We start from the raw sequence: 19,031 nt of genomic DNA, 5'->3' as shown, positions 1-19,031 counted from the left end.
CATCCCATAATTGTATATTCTATCATAGTTTTGAAGGTTTTGTTGTCATAAATAATATAATAAAGAAAAAAGAGAAATTTTTTAAATTAAATATTATATAAAATGCAAACTTTTGTTTTTTATTTCAATTTATTGTATTTATGTTATGAAAATGCTATAGTTCATAAATCATAGATCAATCTTTTGAACAAGTTATTTCAATTAATTAATGTAAGAAATTTATTCTTAATTGGAAGCTTAAGATATTCAAACAATATTTTTGGACGTAGATTAGCTTACGACTATAACTTGTATTAAAGTAAAATATCGTGATTAAAGTTAAAATAAACAAATACTTTACTCAAAAATTCATAAAATAGTAACACTACAGAAAAAGGGTCATAAAGTATTAAATATTATATATGGGGTTTTTGTGGCTTGATGGTAAAACCTTTGTTGCCAAACAAGTTAAGTAAAAATACTAATTAAAAAATATAATCATATTTGCAAATAGCAATTTTTGGGTAATTTTCTAATAGCGATCTGCTAAAAATAAAAAAACATTTACTTAGAATTTATCTGGAATTACCCGGTGTGTAATTCATATGGAAAAAAACTATAAGGGTGCTAGGGGCTTGTGGTAACAGTTTTGTTTCTAATTAATGTATCTTGAGCTCCACTGACTATATTTCTATTATTCTATCGAATTTAATAAAACAAATTTTATAACTATTGCTTATTATTTTACAATTAATCATTTTCTAACAAAAGTGCAGTGTTTTAACTTACCCCCTGTTTGAGGCTAGTAGTAACGTCAAAAAACGCCAAATATGTCTGTGACAATTTATTCTTTACTTATTTCTAAAAAAACAACTTTTTTTAGGTAATTATTTTATTTAGTCTACGTTAACTATAATTAATACATAATTTAAATATATAGTGTGTCTTGTAATAATTTTTTTCATCATAAATCAACGTAAACTACAATGTTTATCATAGAAAAAATTGAATATATTTCATCAATTTTACACATACCAGATAATACCATTTTTGCACATTACAACTAGCCGCAAGGATTTGTTGCAACTAACCCCATGTATATTTTTTTTACATTAAGCAAGATAATGATTTAAAAAATTTAGCAAAGATTAATACATTTGAACCAAAATGAGATATATAAAATTCGAAATTAGTCGATAATAATAACACAAACCGAAATTTTATATTAGTTGCGCACTTTCGTATACTGCGTCGATCTGCGATACAGTAGCTCACTAATTTTTGTTCAATCAAGATATAAAAATATTTGAATATCGTTCAAGATTCTATTAAAAAACGTCTGTTACTACTTACCCCTGTACAGCCCTTAGCTCCCCTATAAAAAAGGCTATGAAATATATTCAATTTCAATATATATATATATGTATATATATATATATATATATATATATATATATCCACATGTAAATATTTGAACGCATAGAGCTGTAATGAGGCAGCATGCAGAAACATAATTGTTTTAGAACGAGCATTACAAATATTATTTCCATATTGACAAGCACATGTGGAATTAAGCATAATTCAGTATATTTAGATTAATTTGTGCACATTTGAAAGGACGGGAATTACATTGAATGAATGACGATTCTACTAATCAACACAATATTAACGAATTGTAAACTCAATTACCATGTTTGAACAACAACTCCGTCAACATAATTAATTTTATTTCACATCAGCTATTATGTCGGCGAAAGTAAGTATGCATAGCAGATTTAAAGATTTCATAAAGGTAGTCGAGCGTAGCCTAAATAAGTTAACAAAGATACGTAAAAGCATGAGCATGTTTCGAACCGTATATTCAAGACTAAGATTGCGATTCTGTCGTAAAATAGACCAATGTTATGGCAAGGCTGTGTTACGCAGCGCTCCTCATATAAATTGGTACTAATAACTGTCAAAACGCTATATATTTGCAGTGCAGCTAATCGTTTTACACATACTATGTAACTTCACTCGTGTGTTATTATGCCACATCAAAAAGATGCACTTTTGATAAAATTCTTTTTTGGCGTTCACGCATTTTCTGGGTCAGATTTTCTATCGAATACAACTGACTGCATAGCAACTACATAGCGTTTTGGCATTTTTTACTACCACTTTGTATGAACATCCTCGCCACAACATTTGTCTATTTTACAGCAGAATTAACCCATAATTTTCATTTTAAATAGAAAATGTATCTATTTCATATTATTTTAGTTTTGATATAACACGTAAATGTTTTTTACAATAAAGTAAAATTTGAGAAATTTTTGCAAGTTATTATCGCAAATTTTTGATCATTTATTTTTTCATAATTAAATCATAAATGTCGCTGCGCTTGAACGTATAGTTCCAAAAATATGCTGAAATGCCACGTTTATTTAAAAATGTATTAATGTAATATTTTTATAATCATTTTTGATGCATTGTATTAACTATTTGACTAGACCATATGAATTTTTGCATATATCATTGAACTAATTTTGATTTGTTTATTAATTTGTGAGAAGTTAATATGTAGAACATTTACAACCATTATCTACATATAAACTAGGTCGCATAAAATTCCTCAAGCAAGGTTTGCAAAACTGAAATAACTACGTTATAGAGAAAATTTATAAAAACAAAATGCATTCCCCGTCGGTATTCGAAACTTAACGAAGTACCGAATCCAATAATTAGAATTCTGAATATAAATTAAACATGAATATTTAATCAAAACCGTTTGTTCTTTTGGAATTATATGCGGCAGAATTGTCTTATTTTTATGAATAATACAAATGTTTTAACTTGTATTAAAATGTTACCTCGCAATGAAGCGAGCCATTCTTCCTAATAACCTACTCTGTACACCATTCACGCTTCCCTTAATAAGGTATGCTAAATGGAAAAGCAAACTGCAGAATATTTATAAGTTAAATTAATATACAAATATACTCGAATACGATTAAAAATAATTCGCTATAATCGCATTTGCTTGCGCGAATTATAAAAAGAAATTAATTAGCATACTATTCAGAAGACAATTTGCATTTTCTTTACTTTAAAAGAACTTGTTTATATAATCAGAAATAAAAATACATAGTCAAGTATAATTACAAGAGCATAGCGCGTCATATATATAAAAAATATCGCTGGTGAAGAACAAAAATAATAATTTACAAATTAGTGATTAAATATTTTGCAGTTGTTTGTTTCAATAATATAAAATTCGTGATATGTTATTGTGATTTCGCGAATGCAGAATTATATTGTTATGTATTTAAGTACGTAAAGCTACGTTCAAAAGATGAAAGTGTTTGATGTATTTTACAAATTATTTTATCTTTATCGTGCTACAATGGTGAAGATATCATGCAGTATGATATTAAATTTCCACTTGCGGTTATAAGTTTCAAATATGCTTGCCTTTTGTGGGCATTGCTGCAACACATACATGTTAGAACTATTAAGTATACATATCTAATATTCAATCTACGCATAAAAAAGAAGAGCGGTTGACCACTGTGTTGCCATCTCGAGAAAAACAGAAGGTTATTATGTATGATGACAAACAGCTGATAGCACACTCATCTCCAAGTGAAATCAAAAAAATCATTTTGGTTATAATATTATTTATAATTGCTATATTTGTCTATCATAAACTTAGTGATTTCAATATATAATAATTATCAAATTGAGAGCAAAATATATTATGCTGTGGCAACAAAAGTTGGCTAAGACTTAAAAGTTGGCTTTACAGTAAAAACATATCATGAAATTTCTGAATCAGTGAAACTATCAATTTTATACATTTTCAGTAAGCTTATTTTTGATAAATTCTTACAGGAAGTGATGTGGCAACACCGTTTGGCCATGACTGAGTTGTCTTTTCAGTAGAAAAACAAAAGAACCACGTGTCATGACATTTGTGACACAATCTCGAATTTGTAAAACAATCAGAAATTTTAATCTAATAAGTTTATTTTATTACTTTTTAACAATAGAATCCGTTTATAATTCAACGCGCTTTTATGGTAATATGTAAGATCAATTTTTTACAACGTTGCAATTTTTTTTAATAAAATACTATATATAAAAATTTTATATTTTTAGGTTACATTTTTAATTATATTCAAATAATATCTGTATAAATAAACTATCTTCAAACATAATTTTACATCCCTTCCCCATCTACTACTAATCAGAGTAAACACACGTCTTTAAATATTTAAATGTGTTTCGGAGTAATTTTTGAAATCTCAAAGAACTACATGTTTTTCTGGCAGTATGATTAAAATCGCGCACGCCATGTACATGTTTACTTTATATATATATATATATATATATATATATATATATAAATTTTGTATTAAAAGTCAACATACTGAGAAACTGTTTCTCCCATACACAATAATTTTTCTGATTTAAATTAAAAAGCAAAGTGACGTCCTTCGATAATTCAGTAAATTCAGCATACACCGATTGCTAAAGTACATCAAACATTGATTATATATCGATAAATTTTGTATCACCGCAGGTAATATTTTCAGCTTGATGATATTTTCCATCCCATATCCAATACTAGAAGGCAAATCTCGTTATCCACGATAACTATCACGAACGAAGTGAGCATCCTTACACGTATCCTTCCTTGTCCCCGACCATTAATTCCTTGTATAAAATAACAGGGCTTAGGACGACTGTGTTGTTGAATATTATAGCGAGTGTTTGGAGGGATGTACATCGACAACTAGCCGTTATTGTGGGCCACTTCATTAATAAAGGGTCCACATGTAAATTTTTGGGCACGAACGTCAACCGAGTGTACTAACTAATTAGAAACAGAATTACTGCCTGTCTAGTGTAATAAGATAGTTAATTCTGATGCATTTGGCCCAATTTGTGATAGAGGATGTTTTTGAAATTATAAATAGTAGAGTCACAAAATTGGTCTTTTTTTCTATTTTCTGAACGTAAATTTTGAATGTCTAATAAATAAATTTTGAGAGATTTTATATATATATATATATATATATGTATATATATATATATACTAGCATACCTGGCCACGCTTTGCTGCGGATTCTAATAAAATCCACGTGATTGAAATTTAAATCTGACAACCAACAATTCAATACTATTTTTCAATTATTTTGAATATTTATATTAATCAAAAAATAAATAATGTTTTTAAATTTGATTTTTCTCAGCCAAATAATTGTCATTTTCGGCTTATCAACTATTTATTTTTATATGGAATAACTCAGAACCATCGCGGAACATAATATTTTCAGCTGTTTGCATACATATATAGATCTGTATGTATATATGTATATGTATATACAAATTATTCCTCGTCAACATTTCTACAATTAATGATTTCATTTGAATCAGAGGATCGTAAGCAGAATTACCGATAGGCATTTCGTATAAAAGAAATTCAGTCGTCGCATTTATATAGTATACTCGGAAATTGCAGAACGTGCCCAAGAAATAAATGATAATTTGACAGACCCTTATTGCTTTGATCAAGAAGGCAAAAGTACTCATTTCTAAACTTATCTGCTTTTCTGACATTCTTATTCTACATGGAAACGATTTTACATTTTAACATAATAAAGTTTACGCTAGCTTATTAACTGCGCCTTATATTCTCTTTGTAATGGCTCCAGTACATCTTAGCACTTCTTCGTTATCAAGAATGCTTTTAATAATTTTGCATCTACTTTTTGCATAATCTTTACTTTAACTTACCCTTTGATGCTATCGCTATATATTTTTTTGTATTCTAATTACATAAATGTCCTCTATCCTTCAACTATAGTTAGTTTTTATTTTCTTGAAATGAGAAAGAATGTCTTCTTGCTCGAAGCAATTAAAATATCGGCGAAGGAATACCACCATGAAATAAATAAGATGCGAATTCCATATATGGAATAATTAAATGTAGGTTTTTTCATTATTGTCTTTTTCAATAGATTATATATAATTTCAAAAATTATTGCAAATATCACAGTTGGATATCACTACGACAGTGAATTCATACGACTACAGTAGAATATGGTGACGAGACGAGATATAATTGGTGCTTCAATATTCAATATATTTTATCACATATTTGTCAGACGTATCAAATTCTACACACACACATTTATATATATATATATATATATATATATATATATATATATTTGCATACATCTACGTATATAGACACTACAAAAATTATTGATAACTTGAATTATTTTATAAAAAATAATTTGATCATTTTCACAATATGTTTTTATTATGTAGTGCAAATGTAAATAATTTAAGTTGTGCAAAAATATATTTCGATACAAAACAAAAAGCATTTAGTTAGCTGTGCATAGTTTTAGCATGTATATTCGCAATATTCTTATGAGATATAAAACATGAACGATTTTTTTAAGTGTGAGGTTAATACTGTTAATTTTTAATTCTGTTCCGTATACATAAAACAAATTGTGGAATAAAAATTTAAATAATAATCAAAAACATATAGATTCAATCAAAGACAATTTGGTTCAATCGTTCAATTAGTAAAATAGCTTTTACTTTATAACATTTTGTAACACGTGCCTATACCATACAATCCGTATTTTAGTAATAAGGTAATTAAATATCTGTTTTAAAAATCCAAACTAAAAACAACATTTAAAAATAATGTATAATACGACAAATTCGTTATTGTATATACATTATCTAAAAATTTAAATTTATCTAATAAAAACATTATTATTCACGTTAAGAAATTTAAATTGATAAATATAGCAATTACTTTTCAAATTGCTAATATTTTTACACTATGCATAAACTAATAAGTCATTTGAAAGTTCTGCGACAACCTGTCAATTATAAATGCAATATACATAAAACAATGATATATATGTAAGAGATAGCGTAGATATTATGTAATTTAGTATATGGCTAATGTACCAGTTTATAAAGCCAATAAAATAATAAAAAAAAAAAAAAAAAAACCTGTCAATCTTAAAAATAATGGTTCATAAATATTTATACTTTTTTTAAAATAATTTCTAAATTAGTACAGAGTTAAGAGTACAATTTTAATTAAAACAAGCGTTGCATAATCTGCATCAATTCTATGATTTTCTCCAGTTCTTTACTCTAGAAAGTACCTATTAAAATAAGTTCTATCAGCATATTTACAGTTTCAAAAAATCATAACAATATGATGATATGCTTATAGCAGAAGATGAAAGATAATGAAAATATATTTTTAATGAAAATTACTTCTTTGTAGCGCAGTTCCCTGTTTTAAATTATATTTGTTTTTGCTGTATATGCGTAATTCAATTCAGTATTTATCTACCAATGAACATGTTCATTATAAAAGTAGCATTTTTTGTTAGAATAAAATGAGTAAACTCTCTGGAAAATGTATCAAAATAGATTACTTGCATACCAACGAATAAAATAATGTGGAAAATTGCGCACAAAATATTTTTCCCTAATATTCAAATAATAATCAAAACCTTCAGTTTAAAAAAATGCATTTTCTTAAAGTATACATACTTTGCATTCTTCTTGGTTATTTGCATCAATTCAATTTGCGGATAGTGGGTAGAAATCATTCGCACGAGGCAAAGTTGATTTATTCAAAATTAATATATTGTTATTATTATTCTCTTGAAAATGCTCAAGAATCTTCTCTTATATTGAATAAACTAGATTCAAACTACAAAATGGGGTAAAAAGTGTTATAACGAGCAGAAGCGTAGGTGCATTCTAAAATTTTTCGAACATACAGAAGTGCTTTGAACAGCAAATGTGGGTTGCAAGTGGGCACTCGTACATATATTTAGACTTTCCATACAACTATTGCAATATTGTAGTAAGTCAGCAATAAAATGATATAAAATTATATAAAGTACTTTGTATCGTTCGTCATCAAGAAATTCTATTTCCATTTACATTTGACAAATAACTAAGACGAAGAAGCAAGCAAGCACAGTATTTTATATTAAGCAAATATAATAAATAAATTGCACTTGTACTGATTGTTAAGGAATTGCATGCGAATACAAAAAGAGTACTGCAGTATCTTATTCAAATACTTTTGATCAGAACACTAATTGCCATACATAATTGAAATAATAGTACAGGCCAACGTAATGAGGAACTCTTGATACATAACGAATCAATTAATTTCAAAGCCGTGCAATAATTATGAGGTTCATTATTCAATTCAGTTGAATTTTTACCTCTTTGTCAAATAAAACTCATTAACATCGATAATTGTTACATTGGGTAAAAACTATGCCAAATTGTGATACACATCTGTAACCTAATGCATATAAGAAAACTTGTATTATAAAGCTAATATAATATGTTATAGAAAACGTTCAGCTAGTCCTTTGTACCCCACCCATGTGTAAGCTTTTTTAGAGATTGTATAGAAATAACTGTTGAATCTAACTTAAAAATAACAGTATAATATATGGAACAATTAAATAACGTATAAAATTATATTATTGTCTAGTAAACTAAACAACCATGCTCGCAACCAAAAAAACTAATAACGAAAGAAAATACTTTCGTTACGGAATTTCAAACATTGCCGTTTTCCTCTTGATAGGGACGCCGAAAGAATCAAGATAATGGCTAATTATACATCTTTCTCCCTCTACTTTCAAATATTGTTTTAAAAAATTTCTTAACTTGTTTTTGAGATATCAGTGTTGGAACTTTTCACCTGCGGACCTTTAAACTCTGCTTTACCTAAATTAGAGTGATGATGTTGAAAAGATCAGATCTTGAAAATTACAAAAAACTTATAGAAATCGTTATAGACAAACATTATCAAATAAATATTTAAGGCACAATACCACATGTTTAATAGGTTGTTTATTAAAGCTCTCAAATTACGAATGATACATTCTTATGATCCGCCCATTCGTAAATGTTTCAAATAACTATGCCATAATAAATAAGTACCATAATCATGATTTGAAATTGCAATAGGTCCTTCGTAAAAACGTGTAATCATATATTCATACAAAAACCTTTGCTTGAATATCTGAGTGAGATTCAAACATGAATACGTGATAATCGGGCTCATTTTGATAAATTATTCATTCGCGAAAAAAATCCGTAAGCAGTATTTATGTTAAAATTTTTGTAGAATGATTAGGAAAACCATCAATTTATTGTGTAAAATTTGAAAGCTAGGTTAAAAATAATATGAGCTTTAGAAAGTTAAATTTAGAAGTGAAATTGAAAATTTTCAGAACTGAGTAAAAAATTCGAAAGTCGTTATTTTTTTAAATTTTGTAACTATTAAAACTTTAGATTTTTAAAAAATTTTATCATACTTTTCAGAATTATAGAGAATATTTTAACGCTTTTTTTGCAGAAGTTTCAGCATACCCTTCTTATATCATCTCGAGTACAGATTTGGAATGTGCAATATAGCTACAAAAACCGCTGCTTAATGTCTTGAATTGAAATCTGAACTTGAAATCTTGAATAAATAACAAAATATTATAATGAAAAAACATATAATTGAAAAAAATTCAACCAATGTGTCAAATTACTATACTGGTGAGTGTGTCGCGCGACCCAAGTGTATTGATTGAAAGATTTGATGAGAAGAATAGGGATGGCTGGGTACGGTCGTGCCACTTTTTTGATCAGCATTAATTTTGTTAGTTTACCTGTTGACTGAAAAAACAATTATGCTACTTAATTAAAATACTAAAATACTATTATTGAATATGATGGATCAGTCATAAAATCAAATCATACAAAAAAGGGCGAATGTTACAACGTATATAACCACTGGTCGATTGTGACAGACATGATAATAGGTTAAAAAGCTATAGCTATCAAAATGGTTAAAAAGCTATATACATCAAAATGGTTTACGACTTTTATTGACAGAAATTTGTAAATCCAACATAACGTAATGATTTAAACAAAGCGAATCAATATATATTATATTATATTGATTAACAGAGCATAATTTTTCAGACGAGAAATTCTTGTATTTCTTATCTTACCCTTTCTCCTTCGTATTTTTCCCTAGTTAAGTTAGATTTTCTTATCTGTTTAAATTATACCCAAAAACGACAAGAAATACATGTCACATTATATACATTTCACATAAATTAAATCTAAATGCTGGTGATTATTACTAATATTTAATTTGCAGCAAAATAATAAACAAAGTGAGACAGTGAAACAAAAATATGTATATATGTGACAGGTATTATTAAAAGAAATAAAACAAAAAAAAAATACTTTTGACTCTTTAAAAGCAATGCGACCTCCTTCAATGAAATAATGGAAACTTGTTCGAACAAATACACTTGATCTTTCTCTATTTGCAATCTATATCAAAATCAGTATAGTTTAGCTGTTATGACGACTGTCACTACCGTACCCGGTCACCCTGATATTGATATATCAAGCAAACATAAATTTTGTTAAACAATATCAATGAAACCTATACTCATATTGTACTCTTTTTGAAAGTGCTGTAAGAATAACTATAAAATTCTATTGAATCGTCACGCATGGCCTCGCTTAGATATATGTTGGAGAGCGTAAGATGCGTGAATCGCGGGCTTTCTGAACTAATACCGTCGGAGTGTATATTTTCATTTTTATTGCGGAATTTTCGCAAGTGATCATCGGCATACTCGTTCTGTACCAGAGGCGGTTTCCCCCGAGAAAATCTGGTATCTGCATAAACAATACAGTCGCACGGGCCGACCGACGCGTCGCGTCTCGTGAAGCGTGTTGCGAATTCCGTATGAGCCTTCCTTGAATAATTTAAGATTTTCGCTACTGTTTCCTTTTGCGAAATGTGAATATAACATACAGACACATCTACCTTTATTTTCGTAGTATCAGTCGCACATACTGTATAGTACTTGCGGTGGCTATGAATCAGAATCTCGGAATAACACAATTTGTATTCAACTAGATATCTACTCAAATAAACTCAGAATGATAAAGAATTGTTGCCCAAATCCGAAAGTTAATGAAAAAGGAATTGGGATGACCAAATATAAAAACTTGCGGCATTTTGAAACGATTAATGAACTGCTAAAATGTATATGCAGACAACCGTTTATGATAACAAACGTACTGAATATGTAGTGGCTAACATAGTTTTTTCTATTTCTTTTAATAATAAATAATATTAGTCACATTTCATAAGTTATTTTGATTGCCTTCAATAAAATATAATGACAGATAGTAGTTACCCCAGTGGATATTTACTATTAGATCCAATTATCTGCATAAATTTATTTAGCCATAATTTCTTCAGTCTTCCTAATTCTAGTGCATAGAGCAGTGGAGCTACGTGTGAATTGGGGTGATTTTCTAATTTGTAATGATGATTAGTTAATCTTGTCTTCATAAAGTCTTTATTATATAGCACCTTCAGATTATCATGCAGTGTTTTATTTCTCATGAATCAGAGTGCACCTGTCATCATCCTAAGTAGTTTTGATTGGGTCCACTGTACCAATGCCACATTAGATTTGCTAGAGCAGCCCCAAAGCTCTAGTCCGTATGACCAGATAGGAATTATTATCATTTAAAATATTGTTTTCTAATGCTTATTTTGAATTATGACCGATAAGCCTATAAAGTTTCCTCTGGATTTAATAGTTTTGATTTTTGTTGTGATGTGGTGTTTTCATGTTAGCCTGCGATCTAGATGTAGAGCTAGATGTTTAACAAATATAATATATAATTTCTTATTTTATATAATTTTTACCAAAATTATCAGGTTAGAAACTAAGTAAATATAGATATTTCTTGAAAAATCAAAAACAATTTTTTCATGAAACTAAATAACTATCTTTTTCATATATTGCTCATTTTGATCACTGATTTTTCATCATTTCTAATGCAGTATCATAATCCGACATTCATAAAACTTCTGGTTTTTATTAGCGAGAAACAGAAACACGTCCAAATTGATACCATCATTGTTATTAAAATTATTACCATGCAACGACTTTCCCAAAGTATGTAATAGACTTTATATGTGGTAAATGTAGAAAAACCTCCAATCCAAGCCCCAATTATTTTTGCCGAGTTGCCAAAAATGTGTGTGGCCATGCGTTGTCATGATAAAATACAACACCATTTTAATTTGTCAATTCTGGATGCTCTTCTCTAACTGCATTGTTGTAGATTTTATAATTAATTGTTCGCTAAAAAATATCTTCATTATTAACAAACAAAACTAAATTTCACTAAATGGCTATTAAGCATCTAATTAGCAATAAGATTATTTTGTTTCAAAGCAGCCACTGAAAATAATAAATATAAACTAATGTAATTTTTTTTGTTATTCTTATATACCCAAGTTCCCAAGAGATGTAGACTTAAACCAATTATTTTTAATGCGAACGGCAAAGAAAGCTATTATTAGTTGCATATAATCACAAACTCCGTACAGTTGTTGGGAATTTAAGTACTATTAGTGATATTTAATTTTATAAAATATATGGCCAATTAAAATTTGAATAGTATTATTATATATTTATTAACAATTTTGTGCGGTAAAACGTAAAATAAAAAAGTGTAATAGTTCATGTCTTCTGATGTGTGCATATTGCCTAGCTTTCCACGAATTATAACGTAATTCACGAATTGTAGAATAAGACAAAACTAGATGTGCATGGCATTGTGCCTTAAGGCAAATTGCTGAAACTTTTTGTAGCAAAAATTAAAGTTTAAAAAAAAAAATTGATTTTTGAGAATTTTGAAATTTTTGAAACTATGAGTTTTCCGGAAATTCATTTTTTTATATTTTGAATTTTTTTTGAATTGCGCTGTGTAGCTGTTTTAGAGACAAAATTTTGGAGCGCGCAAGCGTTGTAGCGCAGTCTAACGGATAAACATTGGTACGGAACCCATGAAAATGTAAACAAAATTTATTCTCAATATTAAAATCTCTATAAAATATCTGACAATTTGATGTGCATATATCTAATGATCGTTTTTGACGGCCAAATGTTTGTTTTTACTTTTTTTACTTAATCTCCGAAACCGCTAGATCTACCTTCCCAACAAATTTTCAATTGGTCATTACAAGTAAAATGTTTTTTGAATTATTGGAATCGAACGCTCCTTTCTCTCAAAAATTAAATTTCCATTTTTGGCACTTTTTGCTCCGTAGCTTCGACACGGCTGGTCCTGCTTTGGCCAAAAACGCATTAGCACGTCTCCTTAGTAATAGGAATCGAATGTTTTCAGAATCATCCAAATCGGTTGAAAAGTGTTCTTTAAATCGTCGACGAATAATTGTATCGGAACACACATACATCCATTTTTTTTTCTAAGATATAACAAAATGTTCAGAAATCTTTGAAACGTAAAGATATATAAAAAATTTCATTTTCGACTTTTTTGCGATTACTATAACACCCTACGGGAAGTTAACAAATATTAATGTCATTGATTCGCTTTTAATGTAGTTGCTTTCTATTCAAATCCTTTGCTCAAATATAATATTCTTTACGGAATAATTTGTCATACTTTGTTGTATCATTTCAACGGAGCATATCATCACCAACCTTTTTATTATCGGAAGAAATCCGTTCAGTATCTAAAATTTTTGCCAATAATTCAATGGTGTCGACTAAACTGTAAAGTAAATACATCATATATCACCAACAAGCGTGCGATACATCTCTAGCGATTCCATCGATGTCTCAAAATGTGTTTTTTTGCGGGTCGTGCTGCATTCGATGGGCGGAAGCGCAGTAAACGTAGAGCGCTTCAGACGCGGCATTCGGCATTTTAACAAGTCTCTCTGGGACAACAATTCTTATTGCATAGGTCGTACGAGAGACGCGGACGAAAAACCAGGAAAAAAAAGATAAACTCACGTGGAAAATTGCAAAATATTTGCTTTAGAGATATATGGAATGTTGTGATATGACTCTGCATTGCGTTGATATTAATCAAACATATAATTCTATGGAAAGTAGAAAACGGTGGAGCCGCCTCGATCATAAGTTGTGAGAAAATTATTACGCGGGGTTGTGTTGGCTTAACAAAAGTGAGAGGGTATTAATTATTACGCAGGTGAAAGGGTGCACTACTGGTATCTCAAAAACCAGTAAAATTAAAAATTTTTTAACAATACTCTTTAAACGTAGAAGGTAAAAGATGTATTACTAACAGTCGCCTTAATTCTTACGATGTTGCTATCGCAAACGGAAATATTTGAAACTTCATAACAAAATTAATTTCTTTCGTTGTTATTTGATTTAGTTGTGCGCACTGCTGCTTAGTTCACGAGACGTTAATATAATTTTTGAGTATACGTTATTTAATTGTTTCATATCATGTATTGTTAATGTTAAGTTAAATTCAACAGTTTTTTTATATAACCTCTATAAAAACTTATACATGGGTAGGGTAAAAAAAAACAACTAAACCTTTACCCTGGCAAAGGTGTAAAAATTAAAAACTAGCAAACAAAAGAGTACATTTTAAAAGAAAAAGCGATTTTAAGAGATAAATTAAAAAATAGTTTTTCCAGCTTTGACGAAGTACCAGATCAAATTTATTTATAGTGTTTATATTTCGCATCGGTTGAATAATGTAGCTATTATTTCGAAAAATCCCTTTAAAATTAAAAATAAAACATTGAACCACGTATGGTTCAATACAAGGTAAAAAGTTTTTGACTAACTGCATAAAAAGTTTTACATAGTTGTTTGTTTGATATGTGTTATTTGTAGTGATATAATTGGTTTGGTTTTTACAATATAAATGCTCAATATCAAATTGGACCTTTGTGCTCCGCCCCACCCTATATTAAAATTTATTTTGCCCCAATAAATTAACATTTATTCACTTTTTAATCGTTAGATGTATCTGGAATATATATTTATTTAACAATAATTTTAAATTTGAATTTTCCAAATATTAAAATTTGGTTATTTGTTGTTTCACTCTAAAAAAATATAAATTTTATTTTTTATTTTAAACTTGTTTATATTTGAAGCTTTCTGAATTTATGACTGATTCAATTGATAGATATACGTTTCATTGCACCAACTAATAATTCTAATATTAAGAAAGAAAACAACCCAACAAAATTAAACACTATTTTTAATCATATCTAAAGAAGTACTCTTATAGTAATTTCAAGCTTATAAAAATAAAGTTCAGCATTATATCATATTATCATATTAATTTTCAATATAATATCTAAATTTAATTATTGGGTACAATTCTTGACAATATGATGCTCATATATAAGACGATTTTCTATTAGATCATCGGAATGTAATACTAATCAAATACCAGTCTAATCAAATGCATTCTCTTCAATGAGAATGCTATAGATTTTCAATGATTCGTTCGATGACCTCAGTAAAATTTGACTATTCAGTACTATTGACAAAAAGCATATGAAATAAGCAAAGATAATGCAAAGTCATGAAATTAAAAGCCTAAAAATATCTTAAAATTCGAAAATTGTAAATTCAAACAGCATATTCTATAAAAAGTAAAAGCTTAAACCTACATCAGTTCAGCGCTATTCATAAAAAGCATATGGAATAAACTAATATAAAGTTTAAAGCTAAGCGAGTTGTTAGCAACTATGCAGCTCCAGTTCACAAAAATATTGCAAAATAATAAATGTGTAAAAACTGATTCATTTCATATTCATTTGTATAACAAGGCTTTTTTACAATTATTGTATCCTAAAATTTATCATTGCAAGTTTCGCAATTAATTTTATAACATTTTGATCAAGCAGAGTGTGAAATTAATACCAATCTATTATTAACAGTCTCTACTCGGGGGCACAAACATGTTTATGACATTAAAAATTTTTCATCCGTAAAAAGTACAACGTTATTTGGGAATACATTAATTGATCACATATGCGTTTGATTTAATTAAATTATGGCCATAATAATTAATTATATGCTTTAAATAATAGGTGTGTTTAAAATTACGGAATTTCAAATATGTTTCCACAATTGGGTATCGTCGACAACTTTTGATTAACAACAGAACGTGATTATTGAAATGAGTGATTTTGCAATTCTAAAACTTTTTGGCATATTGCTTTTGTAAATTATTAAAAAATTACATTTTACGTGTAAGAATGTTTATATATTAAATATTTAAATATTAAAAAAATAAATAATAAAAACCAAATAATAAACCAGCAAAAAATTTATAAATCATTCGAGACTTCAGTGTAGCTTTTCAAAAAATATACAGTCAAATTGACAGTATTATAACATAAAAAAGCATATTTCTTAATTTTAAATATAATTAATATTAACAATATTAATTAAATTCTTTTCACAAGTTAAATCCCTAGTATCGGTACTGTTAACTTCATTATTGGTAAATTAAGTTTTTCTTGTGCATAGTTCTATCTATGTAACAATATGATTATATTTAAATCCAGCACCGTAGACGGTATTATGTCTACCCATATATGCAATATATACTGATAGAATATTTTTAGTCGAAACAGAAAAACAATTGACAGGAGAACCATAAATCGCGTCTTATATAAAAGTTATACGTCCACAATAAAGCAGTACAATAATACCTCAGTTCTTTGAACAATTCATAAATCAACGGTAGGTAAAATCCCGAAACCAATTTGTTTCTCACAAACAATTTATAACTGACTCGTCAATAACCTAAACCTTAAATCTTGATTAATTGATTTTATCTTACCCAAGAGATTTTGATATCTGATGTAATTAGAAGGATGTTGAACCCACATCATCATTATATAATATAATGAAAGCTTGCTAAAGTCGTTTAGTAAAAAATGTTCGAGATTTTATAAAAAAGAATGCGCAAGATGGAAAAAATATGAGTCAATATTGCGCCAAACGATATATTTTCAGTAATTATAATTAATAATTATATAACTTTTATGGTTGCTGAATATAATTTAATAGTAGTTTATATAATTTATAATGTTACGATAATTAAATAACAGCGTTAAAATATATACAAAAAATATTAATTTATTTATAACATTATTTGATTCTTATTTGACATCTCACATAATATTTGGACAGAGAATTAATTCTTTGATTGTTGTTCACGTACCAAAATAATTATTGTTTTTAATTTTCTCATAACAAAGGAGGGGGAAATTACAATCTTACTAGTTACTAATACTGGTATATATGTATATTAGGGTGGTCCTTAATATGAACATGTTCGAATTTCCTTGCTCCCAAGGGCTCAAATGGTTCCAAATTGATAAAAAACAATTCTCTGAAAGTTTTAGCTCTTAATATGAACTATTAGATAGTGCGCAATTCAATTAAAGTTTTGTATGAAAATGGCATGAACAATTTTTCAAAAATTTAAAAAATATTTTTAGATATGATTTAGCGAAGAAATGAATGAGTTTTATTCAAAATTTGTCGCTAAGTTATACATATTTTTTTTTTTTAATTTTCAAATTTTTTTCCATGCTATTTTCATACGAAGTTTGATTGTTGAAAAGTTGATATTAAAAGCTAAAACTTTCAGAGAATGGTTTTTTATCAATTTGGAACCATTTGCTCTTTGGGAGCAAAAAAATTCGAACATGTCTATATTAAGAACCACCCTAATGTGTATATATATATATATATATATATATATATATATATATATATCGACTTATTGTTTCATAAAGTAAATACAATATATATCCATCACGAATACTAAAAATATACAGGTTCATATAAAACTATGCACAAATGCTTTTCATGGAGTTCTAAATGCACAAAAAAAATTATAAGAAATAGACATAATTATTGTTTATTTCAAATATATATTTTTTTCAATATCCAATAAACTTAATAAAATGTTTATGCTGTGTAATAACATAGTATAAATGATGTTGCAGATGACTCTTATGTTACGTTTATTTTACTTTTAAAAAATATGTTATCAAATATTGAACTCGATAACTAAAATATTACTAACAAAATTATGTAGAGCTTTTTCAACTTGAAAATCCCAGAATTGAAGACGTTTCACGTGTAATGTTTAAATTGCACGTGTAAATTCTAGTCTAGTAAACGGGTTAATCTTGCAAGTTATAATCGCAACAAGGATTCATAAATCCTACGTGAAGATTCGGATTTGTCTACGGAAATAGTACTTAAGCAGTAATTTGCTTACTTACTTAACGTTCACACATTTCCATTCACATGGTGACAACATATACAACATACAACTAAATCCAATATATGATATTTGCAATAATAGTAAAGAATAGAGAATGCTATTCAAGAAATATGATTTGGTTTAAAATAATTCCTTCAGCGACATAAAATGTGAATAACTGTGGCGCTTACATACATTTTTGGTGAAACACCATAACATCATGTTTCAACGAACACAGTTCATTAGGTGTGAAATACCCAAAGATATTAAGACTAACATAATTAAGTAATTGGCTCTTGTATTTATTATATAACGGCGAGATCATATTAAATGAGTGTCAACATTGCCCGACAAATTGATATTCTCAGAAGCGTGTGCCGTGCAATCCGAGCATTCAGCAAATTTATGTGAGTTCCATAGAGCGTTGATTTCTCGCACAATTTTGTTGTACATTCCGTTCTGCTGGTACGGCGCACTTCGTCCATGACAGAATTCAATTTCAGAACCAAGTTTGATCCTTTATCGAATGTGATCTCGCGTTAAGTGTAAATAAGTTTGAGTAAAAACACAATGAATTCGACAACATTGTCCGCTTGACCACCGTAGTGCGGACGAGGGCTTCGACGGCACATACCACACGAACGTCGTGGTCAAACATAACGGCAGTTGCTTGTACGTCCCGCCTGGCATTTTCAAGAGCACATGTAAGATAGACATCACCTGGTTCCCCTTTGATGACCAACATTGCGAAATGAAGTTCGGTAGCTGGACATACGACGGCAACCAGGTACCACATATGATTGCAGAACAAAAGTTGCACCTTAAATAATTAAACAAACAAACAAAATCCA

The 19,031-nt window shown here is 28.4% G+C and overlaps 1 protein-coding gene across 1 annotated transcript in view; it reads left to right on the top strand.

Moving 5' to 3' along the window:
* LOC113375165 (neuronal acetylcholine receptor subunit alpha-7) overlaps positions 1 to 19,031 on the top strand; it is a 204,013-nt gene that overhangs the window by 6,690 nt on the left and 178,292 nt on the right. The window contains exon 3 of the mRNA XM_026615116.1: positions 18,787 to 18,967. Coding sequence (XP_026470901.1) covers positions 18,787 to 18,967 — 181 coding nt within the window. The remainder of the gene's footprint in view (positions 1 to 18,786; positions 18,968 to 19,031) is intronic.

The sequence above is a fragment of the Ctenocephalides felis genome, unplaced genomic scaffold (genome assembly GCF_003426905.1).
Source record: "Ctenocephalides felis isolate EL2017-DRISC unplaced genomic scaffold, ASM342690v1 CF-g0.4_SCAFFOLD_01886, whole genome shotgun sequence".
NCBI classification, from domain to species: Eukaryota; Metazoa; Arthropoda; class Insecta; order Siphonaptera; family Pulicidae; genus Ctenocephalides; species Ctenocephalides felis.
This window is presented reverse-complemented; position numbering and strand designations above follow the sequence as displayed.